At 46.7% G+C, this 13,729-nt stretch overlaps 1 protein-coding gene across 4 annotated transcripts in view; it reads right to left on the reverse strand.

The window, feature by feature from the left end:
* Positions 1 to 13,729, reverse strand: part of LOC309331530 (maestro heat-like repeat-containing protein family member 2A) — a 48,313-nt gene that overhangs the window by 27,165 nt on the left and 7,419 nt on the right. For 3 of the 4 annotated variants that reach the window (XM_081843765.1, XM_081843767.1, XM_081843764.1), the window contains exons 8-16: positions 12,655 to 12,798; positions 11,517 to 11,609; positions 11,116 to 11,200; positions 10,530 to 10,643; positions 8,857 to 8,930; positions 8,551 to 8,670; positions 8,336 to 8,446; positions 1,459 to 1,597; positions 791 to 831 (exon numbers count right to left, since the gene is read on the reverse strand). In XM_081843765.1, coding sequence (XP_081699891.1) covers positions 791 to 831; positions 1,459 to 1,597; positions 8,336 to 8,446; positions 8,551 to 8,670; positions 8,857 to 8,930; positions 10,530 to 10,643; positions 11,116 to 11,200; positions 11,517 to 11,609; positions 12,655 to 12,798 — 921 coding nt within the window. The remainder of the gene's footprint in view (positions 1 to 790; positions 832 to 1,458; positions 1,598 to 8,335; positions 8,447 to 8,550; positions 8,671 to 8,856; positions 8,931 to 10,529; positions 10,644 to 11,115; positions 11,201 to 11,516; positions 11,610 to 12,654; positions 12,799 to 13,729) is intronic. The other variant, XM_081843766.1, reaches the window with a different exon arrangement.

Consider the following 13,729-nt stretch of genomic DNA (forward strand, 5'->3'; position numbering starts at 1 on the left):
GAAAAGCCTCTCCCCATTGTCTTTTCATTCACAAATCCTGTCTTAAGGGTATGTCTGTGTATGAATAGGGTGAGCCTGTTGTGAGCTGGCTCAGGAACTAAGTATTTATCATTACAAAAGACTGGCCAGGCTTCCCAGGTAATCTAATCAAGTGACCATTAACAGGTAACCTGCCAGACAGGAGGTAAACAACACACTCAGATTTCTGTTGTAGAATGCCTCTTCTGTGATGTATGTATGATGTTTCTGGGGGCGGTCTTGGACTTCAGGACGGGCAATTTAAAATGTCTATATAAGGGCAGGCACACCTTTGTTCTGGGTCCTCTGTCCTCCTGCGTGTGAGGGGAGCACCCTGTTGCAACAGCTTTAATAAAGATCAGACTTACTAGCTGCTTTGCTTCTCAATATTCTCTGGTTGGCTTCTGTTATTTTCTCCTACCAATAGGGAACCCACGTAAGGATACGGGCTCTTGGATACCCCAGAAGGGAAAAAGGGCAGATTTTGTTTACAACACTACACACCAACTCACAGCAATGTCTCTGAAGGGTTTTAGGTAGGGAAAGGGCGTCTCTCACAGCCCTACCTGGAGATGCCAGTGGGGATTTCAATGGGGCCCTTCTGCATGCAGGGCAGGTGCTCTGCCACTGAGCTGGGCCTCCCCCAACCTTGTTTCTTAGGAAGCATATGTGGGTTCCGGTCCAGTTTCCTCCAAGAGTCTAGCAATGAGGCAGCCCCCTTTCAGAAACCGCTAGAAGCCTGAACCCCTCCCCAGTTACCCACATCACTTACCAGGAGCCGCGCCATCAATTCCTGTGGAGTTGGTAAACCCTCTGGAAAGTGGAGAGAGGAAGAGAACAAGGGGGAGGTGATGTAAATAGGAACATAGTAAGAAGCTGCCCTTAGGGAGTTAGAGAGTTGGCCCATCTGGCAGTGGCTCTGTGGGGTTTCAGGCATGAGCCTTACCCAGCTCAGCTGGGGGACACTTGGGACTGAAGCTGGGGCCTTCTGCCTGCCAAGCAGCTTCTCTGCACTGAGCTGTGGCCCTTCCCATCCTGTCTACCCCAAAACCTCCTGCAGACTGGCAGAGGACCCTGAGACAACTTCGTCTGCATCCCTAAATCAATGGGATTGGAGAGGCATTTGGGGGCTGCCTGTAGTGGGGTAGGAGCGCTGAAAATAATGCCAAATAATACCAAAATATTCCACATCTGGCAACAATTGTGCCCCGTTGGTTTCAGGTGGTACATGGGCAGACGAGTCTAAAAAGCCTGGGACACAAATTTTCAAGGTCCTCTAGCAGCTATGGCGGCTTGTTTACCAGAGGTTTTGTATTTAGTGATAACTCTGGAATTGTATACTTGATTCTGACCAAACTTAGCCTCCCAATGCATATTCTGCTCCACCACTCCTGTGCTGCCTGCCTTGGAGGGGTGAGCATCGGGCATGGTGGCACCCACCTGTCCCCAGGCCATTCTGCTGGTGGCCCACCCGACGTAGTCGCTGCTCTGCCAGCAGTCTCAAGGCGTGGCAGAGGGGGGTGACTAAAGCCATGTAGGGGGGCTGCATGAGGTAGCTCAGCAACTTGGTCCACAATTCCTGCCAGGAAGAGGAGGGAGGGTTCAGCGTTTGGAGCCAGTTGCTTCCCTGGCCCTACAGAGCCCATTTCTCCTTAAAACCCCAGTCCTTCACCTCCACACCTCCACATCACTTCCCTGCCCTGCACATGTAAGGGGCAAGTTCCTCAGTCAGTACATGCTCAGAGGCACCCTTTTGCTCCACATGTTGCAAGGCTAAGTGGACAAAAGGTTCTGGATCAGATCTCTTGGCCAGGGGTAGCCAATGTGGTACCTTCCAGATGTTGGACTTTAACCAGATGGTTAGAGAAGGTACGGGAAATTTCATTTTTGGAATATTTTATTTATATATATATATATATATATATTTGCTTTCGTAGATTTTCACGGGTACAGGAATGCAGGTTTTGGTGTCCTCGGGTGTCTTCCCGTGTAAAAGTTGGGGTGTCTAGGCGACGTTTCGACGAGGTCTCACTCGTCATCTTCAGGCTGGTGCTTTCGGCTTCTTGTTACTGGAACAGAGCAGGATCTCAGTGTTTGAGTTCCTATAAATACTGTAGAGGGGGTGTGGTGTATAGCCTCCAATGTTCTGGGCAGAGAGGAAGTTCCCAGGCTAGTGTGCCTTTTCTTCTTTTGTTCCTTAATTACTTGAGAGATATCTTGAGTGATTTCTTGAGTGATATCCTGAGTACCACTTAGGTGGGTCATTAGGTGTGGATTAGTTGTTAAAGTCTTTGTGTCTTGACCTCTTGAACTTTGTGAAGAGTTTTCCTGAGAAGATGGCTGTACTGTACTTAGTTGTGCTCTGGCTTGGCTTCGTGTATAGGGGCGAGCTGTGGTTTTGTGGCTTGTGTCAGCCAGATCTGTGTAGGGATTGCAGGGGGGTGCAGCATCCGGAGGTGCCACCATGGATTGGCTACTGGATGGTGTCTGTAATTCATCTGTGGAGAGGGTCTGGGTTTGGGTCTGGTGTGGTTGATTGGTGTTGGCGTTCTGTGTGCCTCTGGATCTGGTGTCAGTTTTTGTGGGGAGGGCTAATTTCCAGATGTCTGGCAAGCGGGATGTGTCGTCACGCTTGTTCATGTTGTGAGGGTGTTTCTCTATCTCGATGGCTTCCATGATTATTCTCTTGTGGTGATGTTCCGTGTTAAAGAGCAATTTGGAATCTGCAAAATTAATTTCGTGTCCTGTTTCTTTCATGTGTTGGAAAAGAGAGGAAGTTTTTTCTTCTTTTTTGACGGCATTCTTGTGTTCTGCGATACGTGCATTTATTCGTCTGTTTGTTTGTCCAATGTACGTGGCTGGGCAGACCTTGCAGGGTATTTCATAGATCCCTTGGTTTTCCAACTGGATTTTATCCTTGGGGTTTCTGAGGATATTGGCTATTTTTTGGTTGGTGCAAAAGGCTGTTTTGATATTGTGTTTATGGAGGATTTTGCTAATTTTATCTGTAGTGCCCTTGATATAAGGAAGGAGGGCCATGCCATTGTTTTCTTCTGTGTCTTGGTTTTTGGGGGGTGTTTCCTTTTGGATTAGCTTCGTAATCCTGTTTTGCTGGTATCCATTGGCAATTAACACGTTTGAGAGATTCTGTAACTCAGTTGTCAAGTGGTCTTTGTCAGCCAGGCGTTTGGTTCTGGAGATGAGAGTCTTGGCTACGGAGTTTATTTGTGCAGGGTGGTGGTGTGATTGTGCATGTAAGTAGCGGTTGGTGTGTGTTTTTTTTCCGGTAGATAGTGTGTCCTAGGGAGCCATCAGGTTTTTTGTAGATTAGGACGTCAAGGAAGGGAAGTTGGTTGTTGGCTTCTATTTCCATAGTGAATTGTATTTTGGGGTGTAAGTTGTTGAGATGTGTGAGGAAGCTATCCAGTTTTTCTTTCCCGTGTGGCCAAATTACAAAGGTGTCGTCAACATATCTGAGCCAAAGTTTGGGTTTGTGTTCTGACTTGTCTAAAGCATTGGTTTCAAAGTGTTCCATGTACAGGTTTGCGATGACCGGTGAGAGGGGTGATCCCATAGGTGCTCCTTCTATCTGTTTGTATCTTTGTCCATTGTGGATGAAGTACGTGTTGGTTAGGCAGTGGTTGGTCAGGTCCAAGATGTATTCGGGGGGATTGTATTTGTTTTGAATAGCTGTCAAGGCTTCATTAATGGGCACTTGTGTGAAGAGAGATACAACATCGAAGCTCACAAGTAGGTCATTAGGATGTAGGTTTTGCTTCTTTATTGTTTCTATGAACTGGAAGGAGTTTGGTACGTGTGAAGAGATGGATTCTGCATAGGGCTGAAGTTGCTTGGCGAGAAATTTAGCGAGATTTTGTGGAGGTGAGCCTATGGAGCTGACTATTGGTCTGAGTGGTGTTCCTTCTTTGTGTATCTTGGGGAGGCCGTAGAGTTTGGGGCATCTGGATGATTTTTCTCTGGGGATGATTCTTAGCTGGATTTCTTCACTGATAGGAGAGGCTTTTATTTTGGATTTGGTGGTTTTTTCCAGGTAGGTGGTGGGATCTGTTTTTATAGGTTTGTAGGCAGGATCTTGGAGTAGATTTGATAGTTTTGCTTGGTAGTCCGATGTGTTCATCACCACTGTGGCATTACCTTTGTCTGCTGGGAGAATGATTATGTTGTTGTCTTTCCTCAGGTTGGTGAGTGCTTTCTGTTCTTCTTTGTGTAAATTGCTTCTGGGTGGTTTGCTGGAGCAGAGGATGTTGGTGACTTCAAGTCTGATTTTATTGGCTTCATCTGGGTTGATTTTGGTTAGGCTAGCTTCGACTCCGCATATGATGTTTTCCGTGGGGATGCGTCTCGGGGCGACTGCAAAGTTGAAACCTTTGGAGAGTACTTTGGTTTCAGTTGTGGTGAGGATCCTGTCTGATATGTTATGTACTGTTTGTTTCATGGGTTGCTGTGGAGGGTGGCTGGGCTTCTGGCGTTTCTCTAGTTTGTGGAGTTTGTTGGTGTGTGTGTCTGTCTTATGTGAGGTCTCCGTTTCAGCTCTCCAGACGGCTAGTTGTTTGCATTTGTCCCAGAGTGCAGGGTGGATTTTGTTACAGAGTTTGAGGTGAAGAGTGAGTAGATCTTTGTTGGTTTGGTCTAGTAGGTATCTTTTCTTGTGTAGTTCGTTTCTGATTAGGGATAGTTCAGTTCGTTTCAGGATCCTTTCGGTGGCTGGGGTTTTAGAATGGAATTTAAGTTGGAAGCATGTGGGAATTAAGTTGTTGTCTCGGCAGTTGCGTAGGAACAAGAGATCACATAAGATGGTGGCTCTTCGGACTTCTAGTTTCTCGTAGGTTCTTGTCAGCTGGAAGGTTTCCTCCCCGTAGAGGTAAGATATTTGCTTTCGTAGATTTTCACGGGTACAGGAATGCAGGTTTTGGTGTCCTCGGGTGTCTTCCCGTGTAAAAGTTGGGGTATCTAGGCGACGTTTCGACGAGGTCTCACTCGTCATCTTCAGGCTGGTGCTTTCGGCTTCTTGTTACTGGAACAGAGCAGGATCTCAGTGTTTGAGTTCCTATAAATACTGTAGAGGGGGTGTGGTGTATAGCCTCCAATGTTCTGGGCAGAGAGGAAGTTCCCAGGCTAGTGTGCCTTTTCTTCTTTTGTTCCTTAATTACTTGAGAGATATCTTGAGTGATTTCTTGAGTGATATCCTGAGTACCACTTAGGTGGGTCATTAGGTGTGGATTAGTTGTTAAAGTCTTTGTGTCTTGACCTCTTGAACTTTGTGAAGAGTTTTCCTGAGAAGATGGCTGTACTGTACTTAGTTGTGCTCTGGCTTGGCTTCGTGTATAGGGGCGAGCTGTGGTTTTGTGGCTTGTGTCAGCCAGATCTGTGTAGGGATTGCAGGGGGGTGCAGCATCCGGAGGTGCCACCATGGATTGGCTACTGGATGGTGTCTGTAATTCATCTGTGGAGAGGGTCTGGGTTTGGGTCTGGTGTGGTTGATTGGTGTTGGCGTTCTGTGTGCCTCTGGATCTGGTGTCAGTTTTTGTGGGGAGGGCTAATTTCCAGATGTCTGGCAAGCGGGATGTGTCGTCACGCTTGTTCATGTTGTGAGGGTGTTTCTCTATCTCGATGGCTTCCATGATTATTCTCTTGTGGTGATGTTCCGTGTTAAAGAGCAATTTGGAATCTGCAAAATTAATTTCGTGTCCTGTTTCTTTCATGTGTTGGAAAAGAGAGGAAGTTTTTTCTTCTTTTTTGACGGCATTCTTGTGTTCTGCGATACGTGCATTTATTCGTCTGTTTGTTTGTCCAATGTACGTGGCTGGGCAGACTTTGCAGGGTATTTCATAGATCCCTTGGTTTTCCAACTGGATTTTATCCTTGGGGTTTCTGAGGATATTGGCTATTTTTTGGTTGGTGCAAAAGGCTGTTTTGATATTGTGTTTATGGAGGATTTTGCTAATTTTATCTGTAGTGCCCTTGATATAAGGAAGGAGGGCCATGCCATTGTTTTCTTCTGTGTCTTGGTTTTTGGGGGGTGTTTCCTTTTGGAAACACCCCCCACCTTTGTAATTTGGCCACACGGGAAAGAAAAACTGGATAGCTTCCTCACACATCTCAACAACTTACACCCCAAAATACAATTCACTATGGAAATAGAAGCCAACAACCAACTTCCCTTCCTTGACGTCCTAATCTACAAAAAACCTGATGGCTCCCTAGGACACACTATCTACCGGAAAAAAACACACACCAACCGCTACTTACATGCACAATCACACCACCACCCTGCACAAATAAACTCCGTAGCCAAGACTCTCATCTCCAGAACCAAACGCCTGGCTGACAAAGACCACTTGACAACTGAGTTACAGAATCTCTCAAACGTGTTAATTGCCAATGGATACCAGCAAAACAGGATTACGAAGCTAATCCAAAAGGAAACACCCCCCAAAAACCAAGACACAGAAGAAAACAATGGCATGGCCCTCCTTCCTTATATCAAGGGCACTACAGATAAAATTAGCAAAATCCTCCATAAACACAATATCAAAACAGCCTTTTGCACCAACCAAAAAATAACCAATATCCTCAGAAACCCCAAGGATAAAATCCAGTTGGAAAACCAAGGGATCTATGAAATACCCTGCAAAGTCTGCCCAGCCACGTACATTGGACAAACAAACAGACGAATAAATGCACGTATCGCAGAACACAAGAATGCCGTCAAAAAAGAAGAAAAAACTTCCTCTCTTTTCCAACACATGAAAGAAACAGGACACGAAATTAATTTTGCAGATTCCAAATTGCTCTTTAACACGGAACATCACCACAAGAGAATAATCATGGAAGCCATCGAGATAGAGAAACACCCTCACAACATGAACAAGCGTGACGACACATCCCGCTTGCCAGACATCTGGAAATTAGCCCTCCCCACAAAAACTGACACCAGATCCAGAGGCACACAGAACGCCAACACCAATCAACCACACCAGACCCAAACCCAGACCCTCTCCACAGATGAATTACAGACACCATCCAGTAGCCAATCCATGGTGGCACCTCCGGATGCTGCACCCCCCTGCAATCCCTACACAGATCTGGCTGACACAAGCCACAAAACCACAGCTCGCCCCTATACACGAAGCCAAGCCAGAGCACAACTAAGTACAGTACAGCCATCTTCTCAGGAAAACTCTTCACAAAGTTCAAGAGGTCAAGACACAAAGACTTTAACAACTAATCCACACCTAATGACCCACCTAAGTGGTACTCAGGATATCACTCAAGAAATCACTCAAGATATCTCTCAAGTAATTAAGGAACAAAAGAAGAAAAGGCACACTAGCCTGGGAACTTCCTCTCTGCCCAGAACATTGGAGGCTATACACCACACCCCCTCTACAGTATTTATAGGAACTCAAACACTGAGATCCTGCTCTGTTCCAGTAACAAGAAGCCGAAAGCACCAGCCTGAAGATGACGAGTGAGACCTCGTCGAAACGTCGCCTAGACACCCCAACTTTTACACGGGAAGACACCCGAGGACACCAAAACCTGCATATATATATATATATATATATATATATATATATATATATATATATATATGAGATATAAAATTTTATATTAAATTTATTTATTTGGTTTCTCAGATTAAATTTTACAGTCACATATCCAACATGTAAGATAAAAACAAGATTCCAAGGAATCTCTTGGACCTCCTCCCCTTTGTGGGTCCTATTGTTAATCATTTCCTCCTGCATCTTTTATGATAATCCAAATCTTTTACCTCTCCATTGTGTCCAAAATTCACCATTAAACTACAAGTGATATCCCAATCCTACTAACGATTTTAACCGTTAACAATGGTCTTTAAGATAAGTTATAAAATTTCCCCCATTCCATATTAAAATTTTGGTCTTCCTGATTTTGATTCTTCTGGTCATTTTAGTCATTTCAGCATAATCCATCAACTTGATCTGCCATTCTTCTCTGGAAGAACGGCATTTTTGTAATATCTAATTGACCACAGCAGGGCTGTCCGGGTTTGGCCAAACAAGATTGTTCTGGCATAGTGTGGTTCCCTTTTATAACTTTCATTACCAACAATAGTGTATTATGCAAACCCCCAGTGGCTTGTATTAAAACTATAGATTCGGAACACACACACACTGTGGAATGTGAACGGTTTAATTTACTTCCCCCAGTGATTATGATCTTGAACGCAATAAAACGTATGAGAGAGAACGAACTAGAAACCTCATCTCCCCTGCCATCGTTCGATTCCCGAATTCAAGGGGTCCCTGACCTGGCTGGTGCCCCTTCCTGAAGCCACAGCGATGTGGAGGACCTCTGCGCTGGCAATTCCGATGGCTTTCTCCTCCAAGCCGCCCAAGGGGAGGCTCAGTGTGGGGTGCGTCTGAAAGAGGAACAGGCTCCTGAGATGGCCCCCAACCCCCCTCCCCACTAACCTGAAATCTCCAGGCCTCTTAAGGGCAGGGCAGACCCCCTGGGTGCTCTTACCAGCTGGTGGGCAGACACAGCCATCTGCAGGGAGATGTAGTTCAGAGGCCAGCCTTCGATTCTCTCCAGGTAGCTGGTGCGCAGTAGCCTCCCAATGGCCCGGAGCGTGGCCAGGCGGACCTGAGAGCCAGAGCGGGCAGGGAAAGACAATGTCCCATGCCACCCGAGAGGGGCAGAGGTGCACCACAAGGTACTTCAAAGTGTTTGGGGGCCCTGTCCCACCCACGGCACATGACTCAACAGCAACCTGGAGGACTGAGTCCCTGGGCCTGCTGCTGGCCGTCTCAAATCCCTTCTCCTTCTCACCCTGGTGCTGTCGTCCCCCAGAGCGGCCTTGACTACCCTCACACACAGCTGCCTCCTGCTCCAGAGCTCAGGCACTGGAAGAGAAAGGCGGGTAAGGCTTAGCCTCCCTCCCGGCCTTGAGGGAGCCCAGCCGCCTTCATCATCCTCCCTGACCATTGGCCATAGTGGGACTTCTGGGAGCCAGAGTCCAATAAGAGAGCGAGAGAGCGCATGGTGTAGTGGTTTAGAGCGTTGGACTAGGACTAAGGAGTCCAGGGTTCAAATCTCTGCTCAGCCATGAAACTCACTGGGTGTGACCTTGGAGGCCAGGCCCTGCCCCTCAGCCTTGCCTACCTCACAGGGTTATTGTGAGGATCGAATGAGGAGGGGGAAGAACCATGTAAGTCCCTCTGAGATCATTGGAGAAAAAGATGGGCCATAAATGCAACAAACAAATAAATACATGGAGGAAAAATAATGTTGCTTGGGGAGTTGTTATTGTTGTTGGTTTTTTGTTATCTTTATTTTAGCTCTTGTGATTTATGTGGAAATTGCTCAGTTTGCTTGTGTATTTTTAAATGTTGCAGTTATAGCTTATGACTACTTTTATTACGTCGCATTGATGTATTTTTTTCCATGTTGGAAGCCGCCTGGAGCCTGGTTTGAACTGTGGAAAGACAGCATACAAATGCCATTACGTATTAACAAGAACAAGAGGCAGCCATCAGTTCACATCAATTTGTTATTATACATCATCATAATATTATGATATTCTTATCATTTTTTTTAGTTAAGCATAACTGATATTAAAAAACAGGCACGCTCCCCAATTCATCAGAGTGGTCACTTTATTTTCACTACCTGCATTTTAATACATTTTTCTTATATTGTTTTAATTCTATTAAAATTTAATTCATTTTTAAATGTTATCTTTTATATGTTTTTAGTCTTTTATCTGTGTTTTATCTGTGTTATTTTAATTTGTGTAAGCTACTTTGAGTCCCAGGCTGGAAAAAAGAATACAGTGGTACCTTAGGTTAAGAACTTAATCCGTTCTGGAGGTCCATTCTTAACCTGAAACTGTTCTTAACCTGAGGTACCACTTTAGCTAATGGGGCCTCCCGCTGTCACCGCCATGCAATTTCTGTTCTCATCCTGAAGCAAAGTTCTTAACCCGAGGTAATATTTCTGTGTTAGCGGAGTCTGTAACCTGAAGCATCTGTAACCCGAGGTGTTGTTGTTTAGTCGTTTAGTCGTGTCCGACTCTTCGTGACCCCATGGACCAGAGCACGCCAGGTACCACTGTATTATTATTATTATTATTATTATTATTATTATTATTAATTATGGGTTTTAAGCAAAGGCTCTAACCAATTCTTCAATTAAAGGCTGTTCTACTGCAGACAGCTCTTCCAAACCAGCCAAGGGCCGTTCCTTACATCACTTCAGTAATCTTCACAACAGCCCTGCAAGGGTGATCAGAACTATCAGCTTCCTCCTGTTGCAGATGAGAAGAGGGGGTGGCCTTGGCCTACCTCGCAAGGTCAGGGCTGAGGGCAAATTTGGGCCAGAAACTCTCTTCCTCACTTAACACTCTTAGAATGCTCCTACCCTGGGAGGGAAGTTGGGGGTCTAAGGTGCAGGGGGGGGGGCAGCTGTATGGGACTGGACCCCCTTCCTCTCCAGATACTTACGCTGGGCACCAACAATTTCAGAGAACAAAGCCAGGAGCACTGCACAGACGTCTTCTTGGCGCTCCTCCACCTTCCCCTGGAAGACCCCCATCAGCCCAGAGGGGTGCAGACGGGCTGTGGGGGAGCAGAAGGGGCCGTAGCTCAGTGCCAGGGCATCTGACTTGCACGCAGAAGGTCCCTTGTTCAATCCCCAGTTGGGCTGGGAGAGACTCCTTATCTGGAAAACCCCAGAGAGCTGCTGCCAGTCAGTGTGGATAATGCTGGCTTGGTAATAAGGCAGCTTCCTCTGTTCCTATTCAAATCAGCTCTTGATCTGGAACCATGAGGACTAGAAACTTAAGTGCTTGAGGACCTGCTTTGCCTGCTGCAGGTTCAATCCCCGATGGTATCACCAGCCAGGGCTGGGAATGTCTACAGCCTGAAACCCACAAAGAGCTGCTGCTGTCAGTCAGTGTAGGGAATATTGAGCTAGACTTCCCATGCTCCCAGTAAGTGTAGGGGCCCATGGGGTGGATGTCCACCGTTTTTCACCCTCTTCCCCTTGGTTTGAGCTGGGATGGGGAGCCTCCCCTCTTTCTGTCCATACCCAGGCGCAGGAAGATGCGAGCGATCTCTTTGAAGTTCTCCTCACATTGCGGGTGAGGCGGCCATTTCTGTCCCCTGATGCAGATCTAGGGGGAGGAAGGATGTTGGCATTTTGTCAGTGACTTGTTACTCCTGCAGCATGTAGTTCAGCTATGGAACTCCGAAAGGAGGAAGTGACGGCTACCGACCTAGATAGTTTTAAAAGAGTAGACAAATCTTGGGCCCGGGTCCTGCTTTTGGGTTTCCCATCGAAGCATATGCTTGGCCACTGTGAGAGCAGAATGCTGAGCTAGATGGACCATTGGCCTGATCCAGCAGCCTCCAATTATGTTCTTACAGCACCATTGCCACCTGCCTCCTGGGTTGGCTCACCCACCGGCTCCAAAATTCCCCCCCTCTCACCTGGCGAACCAGAGCACAGGTGAGGGGCCCCACATGCTCCCTTGGGATTGGGTTGTTGTTCACAAGAGATGCTTCCAGGATCTGGCCCAGGATCTGCAACAGGCATAAGAAAAACAACATTGGCTCCCAGTACGTTTCTGAGCACAGTTCAAAGTGTTGGTACTGACCTTTAAAGCCTTTAAAGGCTTTGACCCTGTATACCTGAAGGAGAGTCTCCACCTCCATCATTCAGCCCGGACACTGAGGTCCAGCTCCGAGGGCCTTCTGGCAGTTCCCTCCCTGCAAGAAGTGAGGCAAAGGGCCTTCACGGTAGTGGTGCCCGCCCTGTGGAACGCCCTCACTTCAGATGTCAAGGACATAAAAAAGCAATCTGACTTTTAGAAGACATCTGAAGGCATCCCTGTATGAGTAAGTTTTTAATGTTCGATGTTTTGCTGTGAATGTTTTAATGCAGGGGTCAGCAAACTTTTTCAGCAGGGGGCCAGTCCACTGTCCCTCATACCTTGTGGGGGGGGGTGGACTATATTTTTTGGGGAAAAATATGAACGAATTCCTATGCCCCACAAATAACCCAGAGATGCATTTTAAATAAAAGCACACATTCTACTCATGTAAAAACACCAGGAAGGCCCCACAAATAACCCAGAGATTAATTTTAAATAAAAGGACACATTCTACTCATGTAAAAACACGCTAATACCCGGACTGTCTGTTGGCCAGATTTAGAAGGCGATTGGGCCCCTGGGCCTTAGTTTGCCTACCCATGTTTTAATGTGTTGAAAGCCTCCCAGGGCGGCTGGGCAACCCAGTCAGACGGGTGGCATATTAACAATAAATTATTAGTATTGTTACTAGCAAAAACACTATCTTCACAAACTGGGCTGAGTGTCAGGCCTAATGAGCACAACAGCTCATTCCCTGAAACCAGTTGCTGAGCTGAAAGGTCCTTGGATCCCCTTGGATCCCCTTTGTCTCCTCTCTGGGATTTCTTGCAAGCAAATCCCCAAAATCATGGCAATATATATTTAAACAGATAAAATGTATGTGCACCTAAACAGAAATTGATACAGCAGCCAAGCTTGGGGTGACCTGCTCAAGTCCTAGGTGTCAATGGAGAGCAGCAATCCGCAATGCTCACCTTTGTGACAAGGAAGGTCTCCGTGCTGCTATCATACTGGGCTAGGAGCAGAGAGATGTCGCTGTAGATATGAGCCTGGAAGTCTGTCCTGGGCAGCAGGAGTCGCAGGATGGGGCTCAGAGTCTTCAAGACTGCCAGCTGGACCTTTGGGGGTGGGGAGGCAGCAGCCGTCACAAGACATTTGGAGGCAAGATGGGAAACCCATCTTCCACACTGGTGACAGGGCAGGGTCCTCCCCCAGTCACTAAGGGCAGAGAGCTAGTTTAGGGGGGCCAGCAGGAAACCACACATGTTTTTGGCCTGGGTCAGTTTGCTTGCCCAGTGAGATATCTGCCTGCAGAAAAAGGGTTGGTGCTGATTGAAGTGTGAGATGCTATTTGACTGCTGGTGAGTGGGCGCAGCAGAGGGGTGAGAGTGAGTTTTTTTAAAAAAACAAAACTAAGTTCTAAATTTAAGAGGTCACCTGCTGTGATCCTGTGATGCCAAGATGTTTTTGTGCCCCTTCTCAAGGCCCTCCAAAATCTGTCCATTTTTTAACTACAGTGGTACCTTGGTTCTCGAACGTAATCCATTCTGGAAGTCCGTTCAACTTCTGAAACATTCAAAAAACCAAGGCACGGCTTCTGATTGGCGCAGGTGCCCCGAAAACCATAGCTGATAGCCGCATTGGATGTTCAGCTTCCAAAAAACGGTCGGCTTCCGAAAAACTGGAACACTTACTTCCAGGTTTTCGGTGTTTAGGAACTGAAATGTTTGAGTACCAAGGCGTTCGAGAACTAGGGTTCCACTGTATTAAAAAAAAATAATAATTACTGACTAGCCCTGTGGTTCCTGTGCTGTGATACTATGGTGCTAAAGGTTTTTTCTGGCCTCCCAAGTCCTCTGCCCTATGAAACCCTTTTAATTTTTGACCTGCAGCCCCTGCAAGGTTGATCATGTGTCTCTCGGTCTGAAAAAGACCAATCACCTCTATTCTAGGCTGCAAAATCTTGCCACTGTAGAAAGTGTCCCTCTTCCATCCAAGGACCAGCAGCACGATCTCTGGAGAGACAGCAAAGTCACCCACAACTCCTCC

The sequence above is a fragment of the Podarcis erhardii genome, assembly GCF_964252035.2.
Source record: "Podarcis erhardii genome assembly, chromosome: 16".
NCBI classification, from domain to species: domain Eukaryota; kingdom Metazoa; phylum Chordata; class Lepidosauria; order Squamata; family Lacertidae; genus Podarcis; species Podarcis erhardii.